Source organism: Vipera ursinii (genome assembly GCF_947247035.1).
Source record: "Vipera ursinii genome assembly, chromosome: 1".
Lineage (NCBI taxonomy): Eukaryota > Metazoa > Chordata > Lepidosauria > Squamata > Viperidae > Vipera > Vipera ursinii.
The window spans coordinates 147,860,100-147,874,415 of record NC_139512.1 but is presented as its reverse complement, the minus strand read 5'-3'; the positions used below and the strand labels follow the sequence as shown (position 1 = coordinate 147,874,415).

The 14,316-nt window shown below is 37.6% G+C and overlaps 1 protein-coding gene across 2 annotated transcripts in view; it reads right to left on the bottom strand.

Moving 5' to 3' along the window:
• The window catches only part of GPD2 (glycerol-3-phosphate dehydrogenase 2), a 95,132-nt gene that overhangs the window by 61,450 nt on the left and 19,366 nt on the right, over positions 1-14,316 (bottom strand). The window contains exons 3-6 of one of the 2 annotated variants that reach the window (XM_083350451.1): positions 13,368-13,470; positions 11,249-11,356; positions 7,536-7,707; positions 2,486-2,610 (exon numbers count right to left, since the gene is read on the bottom strand). In XM_083350451.1, coding sequence (XP_083206577.1) covers positions 2,486-2,610; positions 7,536-7,707; positions 11,249-11,347 — 396 coding nt within the window. In that variant the 5' untranslated portion in view covers positions 11,348-11,356; positions 13,368-13,470. The remainder of the gene's footprint in view (positions 1-2,485; positions 2,611-7,535; positions 7,708-11,248; positions 11,357-13,367; positions 13,471-14,316) is intronic. The other variant, XM_083350452.1, reaches the window with a different exon arrangement.

Sequence of the window (14,316 nt, the reverse complement as noted above, 5' to 3'; positions counted from 1 at the left end):
GCAGAAGTTAGCTGAGGAATGTAAAATGAAAAACCTGAAGCAAGGACAAAAATCCAGCGTACTGTTACGGGAGGAGGCACAACTAATTTGGAAACAGCACATGTGAAACAGATCTGGAATAGAAGTTAATTACACATGAATTTGAGGGATCACTGTGCTTCGGCTATAAAAGGGGTAAATTAAATTTTAGCTTCCATCAATGGAAGTATAATGAATGCATTACAGGAAGTAAACTGCTCAAGCCCAGCTTCCTATGACGAAAGATACGTATGATGTATATAGTGTGTTTAAATGTGTGTTATGTACGTGTACACTTTGAGAGCAAGCAACTAAATTTCATTTTTAATGTGTGCCGTTCTGCCCAGAGTAAAAAATGGCAATAAAGGTTATCTAATATCTAATAAAGGAGGTAGGTGTGGGAAAGGCAACTGAGAAGGAATATAGTACGTGAAAGCTTGTGACTGAAAAGGGGGGACCCAAACTCTTGCCCCAGAATGCGGGACACTGAAGAATGGGTTTAAATGAGAGGAAAGAAGCCCCAAAGGGGGTTTTCCGAAAGGCAACTGGACTTGTTTTGTTTTGTTTTTTCTTTGAAAACATTTTGCTTCTCATCTAAGCAGCTTTCAACTGAAGAAACCTCTTGGATGAGAACACCCTTCTTCTCATCTATGGAGAAGAATGATTCTTCTTGGATGAAGAATTATAAGAAATTATTATTATTATTATTATTATTATTATTATTATTAATAATAATAATAATAATAATAATAATAATAATAATAATAATTTTATTTATATACCGCCCTTCTCCCGAAGGACTCAGGGCGGTGAACAGGGCAAACATATAAAAATACAAGATACAAAAATTAAAAAGAATTAAACACAATGCCCAAGCTAAAACAATAAGTAAATATATTAAAAACAACAATAAAATCCCAACCCATCCCCCATCAGGCCAGGCCGGCTTGTTCGAATAAATAAGTCTTCAGATCGCGTCAGAAGGAGCGAAGGTCGGGCGCCATCCGGAGCTCAACCGGCAACCGATTCCATAAAACCGATTCCATAAATCCATAAATTCATTATTATTATTAATTAATTAACTAATCATTAACCATTAATACATTAATAATTAGACTTAGGAGAATTCTTCTTCTAACTGAAGAAGCTTTTTGAAGGAGAAGTGAAATGTTTTTCAACCGGGGGTGGGGGGAGAAACAAAACCAGAAAGCTGTCTTTTGGGAAAGCACCGTTGCGACAACCATGACCTGGATGACGGAGAATCTCCACAGACAGAAAGAAGGGAGATTCTAATTGAATAGGGGGGTGGGGGTGGGGACCCTTCCTAATAGTAAGAGCAGTTTGATAGTGAAATCAATTACCTAGGAAGGTGCTGGGCTCCTCTTGACTGGAAGAGTGCAGGCTTTAAACTGAAATGCTTTAATTTGAATTCCTGCACTGAGCAGGGAGGTTGCACTCAGTGGCCTAAATGAGGCTTCCAACTCTATTCTTCTATAAAAAAAAATAAACCATCACAGAGGCATCCCTGTTTCTGTTTTTAAATCTCCTGGAGCCACAGAAATGTTCTGCATTCCCAAGTGGCGGTAATCTCCATATCCAACAAAAATCAATGTGCTACCTTGTATATAGAATGACTACAGAATCAAAACGCGGTATAATGGAATCATATGACCTAGAATCAAGATAAGGAAATAACTGTTCCTACCAAAAATGTTCTGCCTGCAGAATTTAGTCTTAATATGGAGAAATGCACGACAAAACGGCTAGTTCAGTGTATGAGTGAGAAGAGGGAAACTAAGGTTCACTATAAATCAGGCATTAAGAACCCAAAGTTGTTGTTTTTTTTCTCCCCCGAGGAAAGCATTTAAAACTGTCACAAGATCAGATAGCCTTTATGAGACAGAGAATTTTGAGGGTGCAAATGATGAGATCTTGTCAGTTTTGATAATCTTCCAAGCATTTTTACATTTTTGGCCATTGCACCATCACACCAATTTACACAATGGTACCCACTGCTTGAAAAGAATACAAACACTTCTACAGATAATATAAAAGTGTGCCGTTACTGCAGTTTTTTTTAAAAAAGAAAATTATAATTGTCTTAAATGTATGGAAGCTTCTCAACTTGTTTTACAAAACAATAAATTGTACCATAACATGTTTTAGGACTTTTTTTTTAAATAGTGAGAATTTGAACCCAAATTTAATAAATAAAGTGCTATCAAAGTGTCACTTTACTAAAATGTACACTTTGCATTTCAATTACTTGACCACATGCTAACATAAAACATTCCATAATTTTTAATTACTTACGCATTTTTTCTATATATGCATTTTCTGCATATATTCTCAAGGTTTAAATCGATTGAAAGCAAAGAGCGTGTGGAAGGTCATAAGTGTGAGAACCAATTTAACCAGATCAACCAACATATTGTTTCGCTTTGCAGCAGCCATCCTGAACAATTACCTGCTCAAAATCCAGCTTCATGATGGCCTTCTGTAGATATCTCACTCCACCATGGATCAGTTTAGTACTTCTGCTGCTAGTCCCTGATGCAAAATCATCCTTTTCTACAAGAGCCGTGCTGAGGCCTGCATAACCAGAAGACCAAATTAACTTCTTAAATTGCACAATTTGTATGTAATTCATTAAAGACCGTTCTCTAGGGTACAGACAATCACAAGGAAAAAAAATTTGCTCTGAAGATAGATAAATTTGTATTCAAAGTGCATAATGTCATCTCTTTGGGAGAGAAGAGTGGCAGCCTTATTCAGAGAAATATTTTGACGTAAGTCATAAAAAGTGAAAGTATGAAAATGACCGAAGAAGGAATTTGAGAATACATGAAAAACTTTCCCCTTCTCATTAATATATAAGGACAATTAAATTTTTTAGATGAGTGATGATATTTGAAATTAAGCTAATGCAGGACAGAAGAAGAGTTCAGGCCCAGACATAGTTGTCGCATTATTTTCCAACTCTTGATATTGGTACACATGAGAACAACAAATTAAACAAAGTAATTAAATTATAATCAAACGATTAGTGTTATTAATGTCCTTTTAAATTTGCATATGTTTTTTTAGAACAACATATGAACATAATGGTCTACAAATATTTTTTTTAAAAAAAACAATATTTATTAGAACCACCCAATTCAGAGGCAAGCTTTCAAGTTCTTCAGAACTTTTCATCAGGTAGAATATTATAAAAGCAGAACAGGAGACAGATGGAAGATTAATGGGCCTTGGGGAGGTTGTAACTAATTCATATTTTGTGCTAAATGAAAACTGTAATGTAATACTGATAACATCTCCTCTAACTAATGCGTGCAAATGCACAATCGCTATCTTGAGACCGACTCTGAACTGCATACCTCATTACCAATTTTCAGACTTTTTTTTTCCACCGATCCTTCTATTGTTTTGTAAAATGTAACCATAAGGAAAATAAATGCAGTTAAAATAAACACCTACAGAACACTTAAAATGAAATTCCTTTTTTAAGGGGAGGAAGGGGGAGAAATCACATCTAACACAAACTAACTTTGTTCAAGTGTTATTTTCAAAACTGAATAAAGCAGCCATGCTGATGTCACAACCACTGTTAATATGTACTTCCCATGTGGCAATCATTCATACAAAGCCACTTATGGAAGAAAACAGGAAGAATGAAAGCAAGTATTGCAAGATTTTAACAAGAGGGTGTGGAAGAGGGAATAACACGATTTTGCATGTCCAAGGAGGAAGTGCAAATAATCAGTCCTCTGAGCTCTCCTTTAGCCTTCATTGCCTTAAAGATTCTGCTATGCTTTATTACAGTACAAACAGCCACATTAGCCTCTCTTGGTCCCCCTAAACTTTCATGTCCTTAAAAAAAAACTAATTATTCCTGGTAACTTTAGAAGATCAGAGCAATTTATTTTTGTCAAATGTGACTGAAGATTAATGAATACAATCAGGAATAATTTGGCAAGAACGTATCAAAGACAAAGAAAGCAGAATTTGCTAAGTGAAGCATCAAACTTAATATGAGAGCAAATCCCGTGAATGAAGAGCAACAATATACAATTCATTAACCAAATGCCTATGATTATTTCACACTTCAGAAAGCTACTGATACAAATCAACAAATGTACTACGAAAACGATAAATGGAGATTGGCTTCAATTTCAGTTTTCCTACATAGCTCTATCATCTGCTGTGTCCAATCCTAAATACTGAAAAGCTTTATTTGATTATGAAACCAACATCATATCCCTGCAACAAAATACACGGTAGGAAAAACAAATACAAGGAAGTTGCCGAAGAAGGTATCTCACCTACATATACTTCACTTCCCAACTTGACTCCTCTTTTTAAATCTAGCAAAATTTGGCCAGAAATAATGCAACTGAAATTATCCAAACAGAATGTTAAGAATGTTTAGGCCTCTTATTTTGACATGTACACCCCAAAATTTCAAACTGGTGGTGGCTAACACAGATAATCCCTCAGCAGAATTGGGGATACAGAAAATTTGAAACAAAATAAAAACAAAAACTTAAATAGGAGTTAAGGAAGAAAGAAAACATAGCTGAAGCCAGGCCCATTAAATTTATTAACAAAAGAAAACTGTGTGTGTAAAAATAGAATGGATTATAAAACTTGAAATTAAAAATAGTACTTTATTGTCCAAATTATGTCAACACTTTTTATATGGCCTAAAACACATGTGTGATTACTAGCTAATTAAAAGAAGTCATTATAATCCAGAGCTGGCATAGAGAGAAAGGTAGACTAAAATCTACTGGTACAAATCAGAAATAGTTCAGAATTGTTTTCTTACATTTTTTTAATAATAATTGTTAAAAGGTTTCCACATCACCTTAAACTATGTTTTGCTAACTTGGGATTACTGAATGTAATTTATCTGATGTTTCCATAACATACTAAGCTATTTTTGTTCAACTATGGTTTACTAAGTACATCACAATTGATTTTTCCACAACATACTGAGCAAATTCAATCACATTACATCGTTGGTTAGTGAAACATATGATTCCAATGATTTAAAAAATGTAAATTGCCCCTCATATTTAATAGCCAAAATAAATATCTGGACTCTGGATTCTATATATCCCATCCATAATATCTGCACTAGTTGACAGATCTTGAGGTTTATATAAAACAGAAGTCATTCCCACAATCTAAAGACAAAACCTGATTTAATTTTTCTCATTCAAAAATGACTTTCCTACTCTTTCTCATTTGATCTTCCAACCAGGGCACGGGTCGGCAACCCGCGGCTCCAGAGCCGCATGTGGCTCTTTGAGCCATCCCCTGCGGCTCCCAGCCACCCGGTGCACGCGCACCTCTTCGAACGGGCAGTGGTGCGCGCGCACCTCTCCAAATGGAGAGTGGCACCACCCGTTCCGGGTGCGCGCGCACCTCTCCAAACCGCCGCCATCCCGTCCAGAGACCTGCCGCGTTCGTCAAACATTGACGAACACGGCAGCTGTGCAAATGGGATGGCGGCGGTTTGGAGAGTGCGCGCACACCTCTCCCAAGCCACCACCGTCCGGAGACCTGCCGACGGACGGCAGCGGCTTGGGAGAGGTGCGCGCGCACTCGCCAAACCGCCGCCATTCCGTTTGCACAGCTGCCGCGTTCATCCATGTTTGATGAACGCGGCAGGTCTCCGGATGGGACGGCGCACACCTCTCCAAAGGGGAGACCCATCGCCGCACTGGTGCCTCCCATTTTGCGCATGCGCAAAATGTTTTTTGCGCATGCGTGTGAGTGGACGCACGCGTGTGCACTTTTTGCGGCTCCCACTTTTTTGTTTGTGTGATGGAACCGGTTCTGAGTGGCTCTTTTCCTTTTTCCGGTTGCCGACCCCTGAACCAGGGCTAGTTATCAAGTTATCCTTTCAATATGGGAATTTTTTTGTTCCTTATTTTTCCACCTTTATTATGTCACCATTACCATTACACATAAAGGTAGTCCTCAATTTACAACACTTCATTTAGTGACCGTTCAAAGTTACAAGACTGAAAAGGTGACTTATGATCATTTTTCACACTTATGACCATTGCAGCATCCCCATGGTCACGATTTACATATGGATGCTTGACAACTGATTCACATTTATGACGGTTGCAGCGCCCTGGAGGTCATGTGCAACCTTCTGACAAGGAAAGTGAAATGGGGAAGCCAGATTCACTTAACAACCGTGTTACTAATTTAAAAACTACAGTGATTCCCTTAACCCCTGTGGCAAGTAAGGTCGTAAAATACATCAAACTCACTTAAATTTCTTACTTAGCAGCATAAATTTTGGGCTCATTGGTGGTCATTAAGTTGAGGACTACCTGTACTGCAAGTTTTGGTAGTTAGGAATTGTGGCAGTTTTAAAAAGACAATTCACAATTAGGAAGGCAGAAGTTCTTTAGGATTTAAGGCAAACTGGCTTAGCAAGGAACACCCTCAAAATAGGTCATAACATGAAGCGCAGGCTGCCCACACAGCCGAGATGGATATATTGGACAATGGCATTAAACACAAACGGAATAGAAGAAAGCCCAGCAAGTCAAAAGAGATAATCTCAAATGCTCTAATTATATTCATTTCATCTTTTAAACAAAAGGCACTTTGTTGAATTCTCCATGCTTAAAAACTATGCTTCTGGAATATCAAAAGGCATGAGCCTCTTTAAGTTTTCAGAAAGGAGAACTGTGATGTTAGCAACTTATCTCTATCATGATCCAAGACAGCATTTCAAAATGCCGTAGGCCTGTCACAGGCATTATATTGGATTGAATGACAAAAGTATGAGTGAGAGATAGAATATGAGGCATTACATAATAAAGGAACTGTAGCAATTAAATCCGAACTCTGCTCATCTTTTTTAAACACTGCACTATGAATTAAAAAAATCCTCAAACCTGTAAAGATAATTTAAAAGAATCAATCAAAAGGCTACAGTAAATAATACAAACCAACTACAGCAAGGTTGTGAAAAAATACAATAAAAATAAAAATAGGAAGGAAAAGGAAAAGGAAAAGCAATGAATTTAGATAGAACGAATCTACTTTTAACGTAAAAATATATTTCTAACTCTGGAACATAAGGGGGACGCGGTGGCTCAGTGGGTTAGGATGCTGAGCTTGTCGATCAGAAGGTTGGCAGTTTGGCGGGTTGAATTCCGAGTGCCGCGTAACAGAGTGAGCGCCTGTTACTCGTCCCAGCTTCTGCCAACCTAGCAGTTCGAAAGCACGTCAAAATGCAAGTAGAAAAATAGGGACCACTACGGTGGGAAGGTAACAGTGTTCCGTGCGCCGGCCACATGATCACAGAAACGTCCTCAGACAAGCGCTGGCTCTTCAGCTTTGAAACAGAGAGGAGCACCGGCCCCTAGAGTCGGAAACAACTAGCACGCATGTGCGGGGGAACCTTTACCTTTACCTTTAACTCTGGAACATATGAATGCCTAGATACAAAACAACCAACTTCTATATTTCCATGACTCACTTACCTCTTGTAACAGCATCTAAGGCACAGCCACTTCCTGTGGCACCTCCACCTATGATAAGAACATCAAATTCTGGGGTTTCTCTCAAAGCCTGGAAATGATTCTCCCTAGTTGGAAGGGAGCTTAGCATTGGTTTTAGCTTACATTCTGAAGCTTCCACAGATGCAAGATGACCCTGCAAAAATAAAGTGGAAGGAAGGAAGGAAGGAAGGAAGGAAGGAAGGAAGGAAGGAAGGAAGGAAGGATTTAATATTGATTTATAAAGAGCAGCACTACTAGTTCAAAATCCTTGTCTATAGTCATTAAGAACAGCACAAAAGATTCATGTTTGAATAGCATTGAAATAAAATAATCCCAAAATATTATTACAAGTATTATCATCATCATTATTCAGTATCCCAGCATGCCCATTATTTTTCCTAAAACCGCCACAAAAGATTTAATGAAAGTGTCTTTAAATATAAATCAGTAGACTAAGACCTTGCTTGCTGTGTTTTTTTTACAAAAGACAATTGAAATTATTAAATATAAAACACTAACAGCCTACAAAAGAATTCATGGGAGTGCAAAACAGCAACAATTGGCACTAGCTTCTGTGTGAGTGTGCATCTAATATCAGAAATGTGAAAATACATTTCTAGTTTTCTGGGTCTTCATATAATTGTATTGCTTTAGATGCTGAATTCACATTCTGAAAAATGTGCTTTCTCTGTCTCAATTAAAACAAGCTGCTATTTTATAGCTACAAAAATATATCCTGCACAAGTTTACGGTTTGCAAAATTCAGTGTTTCATCTCGTGTGTGATTACAGAACACATTTATTTTGAGAAGATGTATGCAAAAGTAAAACTGACTTATATGTATCCTAAGTATTTCTATGTATTATTAATTTGTAAGATTCATTGCAAATTCTTATTTTACTTTGAAACGAACTCTGGAAAAAGTAAAATAAAAAAGTAAAATAAATTCATAACTAGGCAATCACATACATGTTTATTCAGCAGTAAGCCTAAGAAAGCACAAGCATATTTCTGCTAAGTGGGTCAAGTCCACATCCAAAATCTTCTATTATTGTCAGTGTTGTTGCTGTTATAGACACAGCAGTGAAACACACACAGAATGTTTATATTACTTTTTAAGACCAATCTCTACACTGAATTGCAGCATGTGAAAGCAACTATGAAGTTCAATACTAAAAATAATCTAAGAGTGAAAATATTTTAGAAACACCAAAAACTCATGTTCACTTGAAAATGGAATTGAAAACCTCATAAGATATACTCTCCTACCACTGTTCAAATGAAAGTCTCTTTCAGATTACTCTTTTCATTATGAGAAAGTCAAGGATTAAGCAAATGTGAACAAAGATGACTTGAACAAGTTTGTTACATGCCTAAATCCTCTCCCTGTTTTTTAAGCCTTTGCATGATCAGACTAAGCATTGGCATAAGGCTCCTATCCAAAGTTTTTCACTTAAAAATGTAACAAAAGTTTTTACAACTTCAGTTTCCTGTCTTCAGTGCTGCTTTGGCAAAGAATAATCAATGACTTCCTAAAAATGCAGACAGAACAGCTTGCTGCTGAATGCTTACTAGTTGTACTGTAAATGAGATGTTTCTAGAAGACAGAATATAAAATTGGCCCGTATGTTAATTGGCTTAGGTCTTCTCTCAGCACAGGTGAGTGTTGAAAAGTCTTGCTTAGAAAAAAAAACAACAGAGCCAATTAAAGCCTCCTTGAGCCTCCTTTTCCCTCTTGCTAATCTGGAGGTCATTTACCACATCCTCTACATGACTGACAGGCATAATAAAGGTAGTTCTGCCCCACAATTAGATATGTCAACAGGACAAACAGGCCATCTTCTTGTGCAACAATCCTTCCGCTTGGTATCATCTGTTGGAAATGGGCAGACAACAGCTACAAGTGGTGGAAAAGTCGGAAATAAAGGAAAAACACAGAATTTCTCTTGTTCTCTTGCCATTTTTACTTTCTCTATATACTCCCACGGTTGCACAGAATATAAATTTCCACTTTTAATTATTAGGAAACTCAATGGTGAGACAGGTGTGTGTGTGGGGGGGGGGTTACTGCTGCATACTACTATGTTCCTTTTCCAGCCTTTAGTCGTATTTTTCAACTCTAGATGAAGACTCTTACAACAAATATCATGGGCTGTATCAAACGCCTCTTATATTCAACTTTATGAAAGAATCAGTATCTTCACAGCATTCCCTATGCTTAAACTTCTGTAGGTGTGCGTGCACGGGCAGGTACATCTTCAAGTCACGGTTGACTCCTGGCAACTGCCTAGATAAGTCCCTGCTGGGTTCTTTTTAGCAAGATTTCAAAAATGGTTTGCTATTGTCTTCTTCTAAGGGCCAAGAGAGGGAGAGTGACGCAGGGTCACACAGCTGTTCTTATAATCTCCGGGTTTCTAGCCTGGTCTTAACCCCTACACCAGGGGTAGGCAACCTCAGCTCTTTTATGACTCATGGACTTCAACTCCCAGAATTCCTCAGTCGAATTTTGGGAGTTGAAGTCCATGAGTCATAAAAGAGCCGAGGTTGCCTACCCCTGCCCTACACTAAACTGGCTCTCTTAAACTGGGCAATGATATTCTCACCTACATTCAGTTAAAATGTGAAATACGGCTGCAACTACCAAGATTTATTTTTTTAATGACTGTACAGATTATAAATTTATCTATTCCTTAATTTTCACTTTCTAATCTGAAACTCTTGGAGAACCTAAAGGGAATAAGAAGGCTTTTAATTTCCTTTCTTTTCATCCAACGTGGAAGATGTCACCTCAACACAACAATTATTAATTACAGTCATGGCTCACTCTTTATATCTTTGAACTGTTGGATGAGACCGCAAAGCCACACTAAGAAGAGATAAAGGATTCCCCTGTCCAGTTGTGTCCTACTCATCTCCGTTTCCTAGCTGAGGGAGCCAGCATTGTCCAAGGACATTTCCGTGGTCATCTAGCTCAGAGGTCCCCAACCTTTTGGGCACCAGGGGCCAGTTATGTGGAGAGAGGTTTTTCCATGGACCAGAGAATGCGTGGTTTTGTGTGCTGCCTGCATCCCTCGAATGGGGCTTTCCTTGTTTGTGCGGACCAGTTGCTGGGATGCCGCAGCCCAGTACTGGTCCACGGACTGGGGACTGGGGACCTCTTATCTAGCTGGCATGACTATACACTGAAGCGTACAGAACGTTGTTACCTTCCCACTGAAGTGGTACCTATATATCTACTTGCATTTGGATGTTTTCGAACTACTAGGAAGTCAAGGGGCAAATTATTAAATATTCAAATAGAGCTTCATATTAATTATATTTTGCCAATTAAACAATTGGATTTCATCTTTTTGTACAAATACAAAATTAGCCTCCATAATTATTACTGATTGAGGATTTCAACAACATTAAAAGGTTTAAATTACATTTGATATGCTGCTTGTATCCTTTATAATCTAATTACTACAAAGAGGATGGTGTGAAATGGTACAAAAACCGTCTTCGAAATTTATTTAGAAATGGATGAACTTTTCACTGGTGCAACCATAAAATAATATACAGCCAGTATTCTTGGTTGAAGCCTCTTCCAATTTGCATAACCTAATACAGCACCAACCCATTATTATAGTATTAATGCAATAGAAATAATAGAAATATTTGCATGAAATTTACAAGTATTAAACCAATTTACTTACCTTTTTTCTATATTGAGACACTTGTGAGAGGGCAAAGACAGTTGCAATGGCTCCTCCTCCTACGAGGATAGTTCCTTTCACTGCCTTCCGAAAAGCCATGATTTAGTTCTAGAAGAAGAAGAAAAAAACAATCAGGAAAGTTTGCCAGGTTTCCTCTAAAGTTGAAATAAGAAACTTGAGGAAGTCTGTGTAATGCATAAGAGAGTGAGTTTAAAGGGTTCATGAAGGGACAGCCACATTAGGTAAGGAACTCTGGATAGAATATTTAGCTTTGCTGACTAAAAAGAAATATGATTCCATTCCAGAGTCCTTTGAAGAACTGTTTGATTATGAGTAAACACTAGCTCAAACATTGGCAATGATAGTATTACTGCACTGCAAAACACAAATAGTCGAAAGCCCAAGTTTCAAAAATAATAACTCCTATCATAGCCTGTTTACTTATAGTATTAACATTATTGTATTTTAGCCATAAGGGTATTCAAGGCAATTCAATATCATTAATTCAAAAAGACCTCAGATTATACTGTTATCACAAGTACGTATCTGAAGATGCCGATGATACATAGGGCTTTGGCTCTGCTTCTATTAGACCTAGTAATAACAAGAGAATGTGTACGCCCCAATTCACAGAAAATAATTGGAGTCCTTTTCTCAGCCCATGAGGTATATCATATTACTGCACCCACATGTCATCCAGCAGCAAGCTTGTAACTACTCTCTTCCTTCCTAAAAGACTAGTTGTGGGAAAGTCCTACATCTACCCATACAAAATCAAAGATATAATTCCCTATGTATAATACTACCTAACCCTGAAGCACAATGTAAACCGGATACTGCAGAAAATGCCCTAAAAAGACCTTATTTTCTAGTCCTAACATTCTAAGCTGCTATGTTTTCTTACAATGTCCTTCTTAGTACGGTAGCAGCAGCGGTACTGTGCAACTTTGCCCAGTTCTGATATATTTCGCAAATACATTGTACATTATATTCAAGTCCTGCCTTAGCCATGAAAGCCAGCTGCTTGACCTTGGGGCCAGTCACTTTCTCTCAGTCCAACTCACCTCACAGGGTTATTATTGTGGGGAAAATAGGAAAAGTAAAATATGTTGGATATGTTCGCTGGCTTGAGTTATTTGTAAAAATAGTAAAAGCATAAATAAACAAGCAAACAAACAAATAAATATGGTCCCAGTCGAATTCATGCACAAAAATTCCATTCAATTGATTTCAGAAATCAAATTGTAGTTTCCCCAAAGCTACAAGTTTCAGAACTTCCAACAGCCAAAGTGTTCGAAAGGTACCAGAATGAGGAAGTCATGTAGTGTCTATAAGCCTGTAGTGTCTATAAGCACCTTCCCCTGAAGCGTCCCCACATCTGCCAAAAATTTTTTTAAAAAGGGAGTGGAATCAAATTTTTGGCTGGTTATGTCACTGTGTGACATTGAACAGTGATACTGTAGGCAGAAAAAATGGACCATGCAAAAATATCTCGCTTTATTATTCAAACACATATGGGAAGCTTTACATTGTTAGTATTTTCTTATTTCTCTTTAGCGGGTTGGAAGGAATCATTATTTTTGTTGTTTGTAATGATACAATGATGAGCACCACGCTGAAGAAGGCTGAGTCATCTCAACAATCTCTGATTATAAAAAGCAGTTGCCAAGTGGTCAGACTATTTGTCCACCTACCTCAGCTTTTCCCAATATGATAGCCTCCAAATGTATTGGAACCAACATTCAACATTCCCTGGCTTGTATGGGGCCTCTAAAAAAAATCCAAAAACTTGTCTCAACACATCTCAAGGGGCACGAGGTTGATGAAAATCCATCTAGCCCAGCCCTATCTCTCACTAGTCCCAGTTGCAGCAGCTATCCAAAGACTTTTCAAATGACCTTCTCCCTGACTTTTTAATGGGACTTTTTTTTTCAGGAATCTTCTGCATGGCAGTGAGATGTAGCCTCTTCTCAATGCATTATATATTATATTGTACCACATGGCCTCGGTCCTATTCATGCGCAAAAATTCTATTTAGGAATTTCTGGAAGGCCATTTTGATGGGAAAATACTAAGAAACAGCCTCCGAACTCTCCCGAAAGAAAACAGCAAACCACACCTGTTATTGTTGCCAGCAAAATGACATGGATAAGCCCATGAAATCCCTAGGTATCAAGCTTGACGCAAAGGTGCCTTCCTTTTCTTTTTTTCTTCTATAAAATCTGATGACAGAAAAAGGAGTGCATAAACACATTTTCACAAAAATCATTTGGACTAGCTTTCTCAGTCCTCCAGATATATATTTCAGCCATACATTGATTTCAAGAGGACTGATGCAAATGCTATTCTCCAACTAGGTGGAAAGGCTAGGTGTTGGGACATAAGAACAGCCCTGCCACTGAGAAAATATTGACTGTGGAATGAGGAATGCACGCTTATCAAATCCAATCATCAGTTACACCCTGGTAAGCCATTGTTTTTCAGCAGCTATTCTTCCTTTGTACAAACTGTCCTAATTACGCAACCTCTTCAATTACCGGTAGGTTTTATGGAAAAGCATAAAAAACTTTATGAAAAACCACGGAACTTTTAAAATATTCTTCCTAAAGTAAGATTATCTAAAGTTATTGCAGTATATCTTTCGGGATCCAGTGTAAAGGAAGAGAGGAGATGATTCTTCTAAAATGATGCTTACTAGCTGGTTGTTATAAATTCTTATGCTAAAACAACTAACATTTTAATAAAACGATTTTTTAAAAAAGGCTGTTCAGACCAGTTTAAAATATCAAAAATATTTTAAAATATTGTAATCTGATCAATCTAACTGACCTAGGTCTCTAGGAATGTACTAATTTCCTTGAGACTAACCTCCACTGAAAATACAGGGAGTGCAGAATTATTAGGCAAGTTGTATTTTTGAGGATTAATTTTATTATTGAACAACAACCATGTTCTCAATGAACCCAAAAAACTCATTAATATCAAAGCTGAATATTTTTGGAAGTAGTTTTTAGTTTGTTTTTAGTTATAGCTATTTTAGGGGGATATCTGTGTGTGCAGGTGACTAT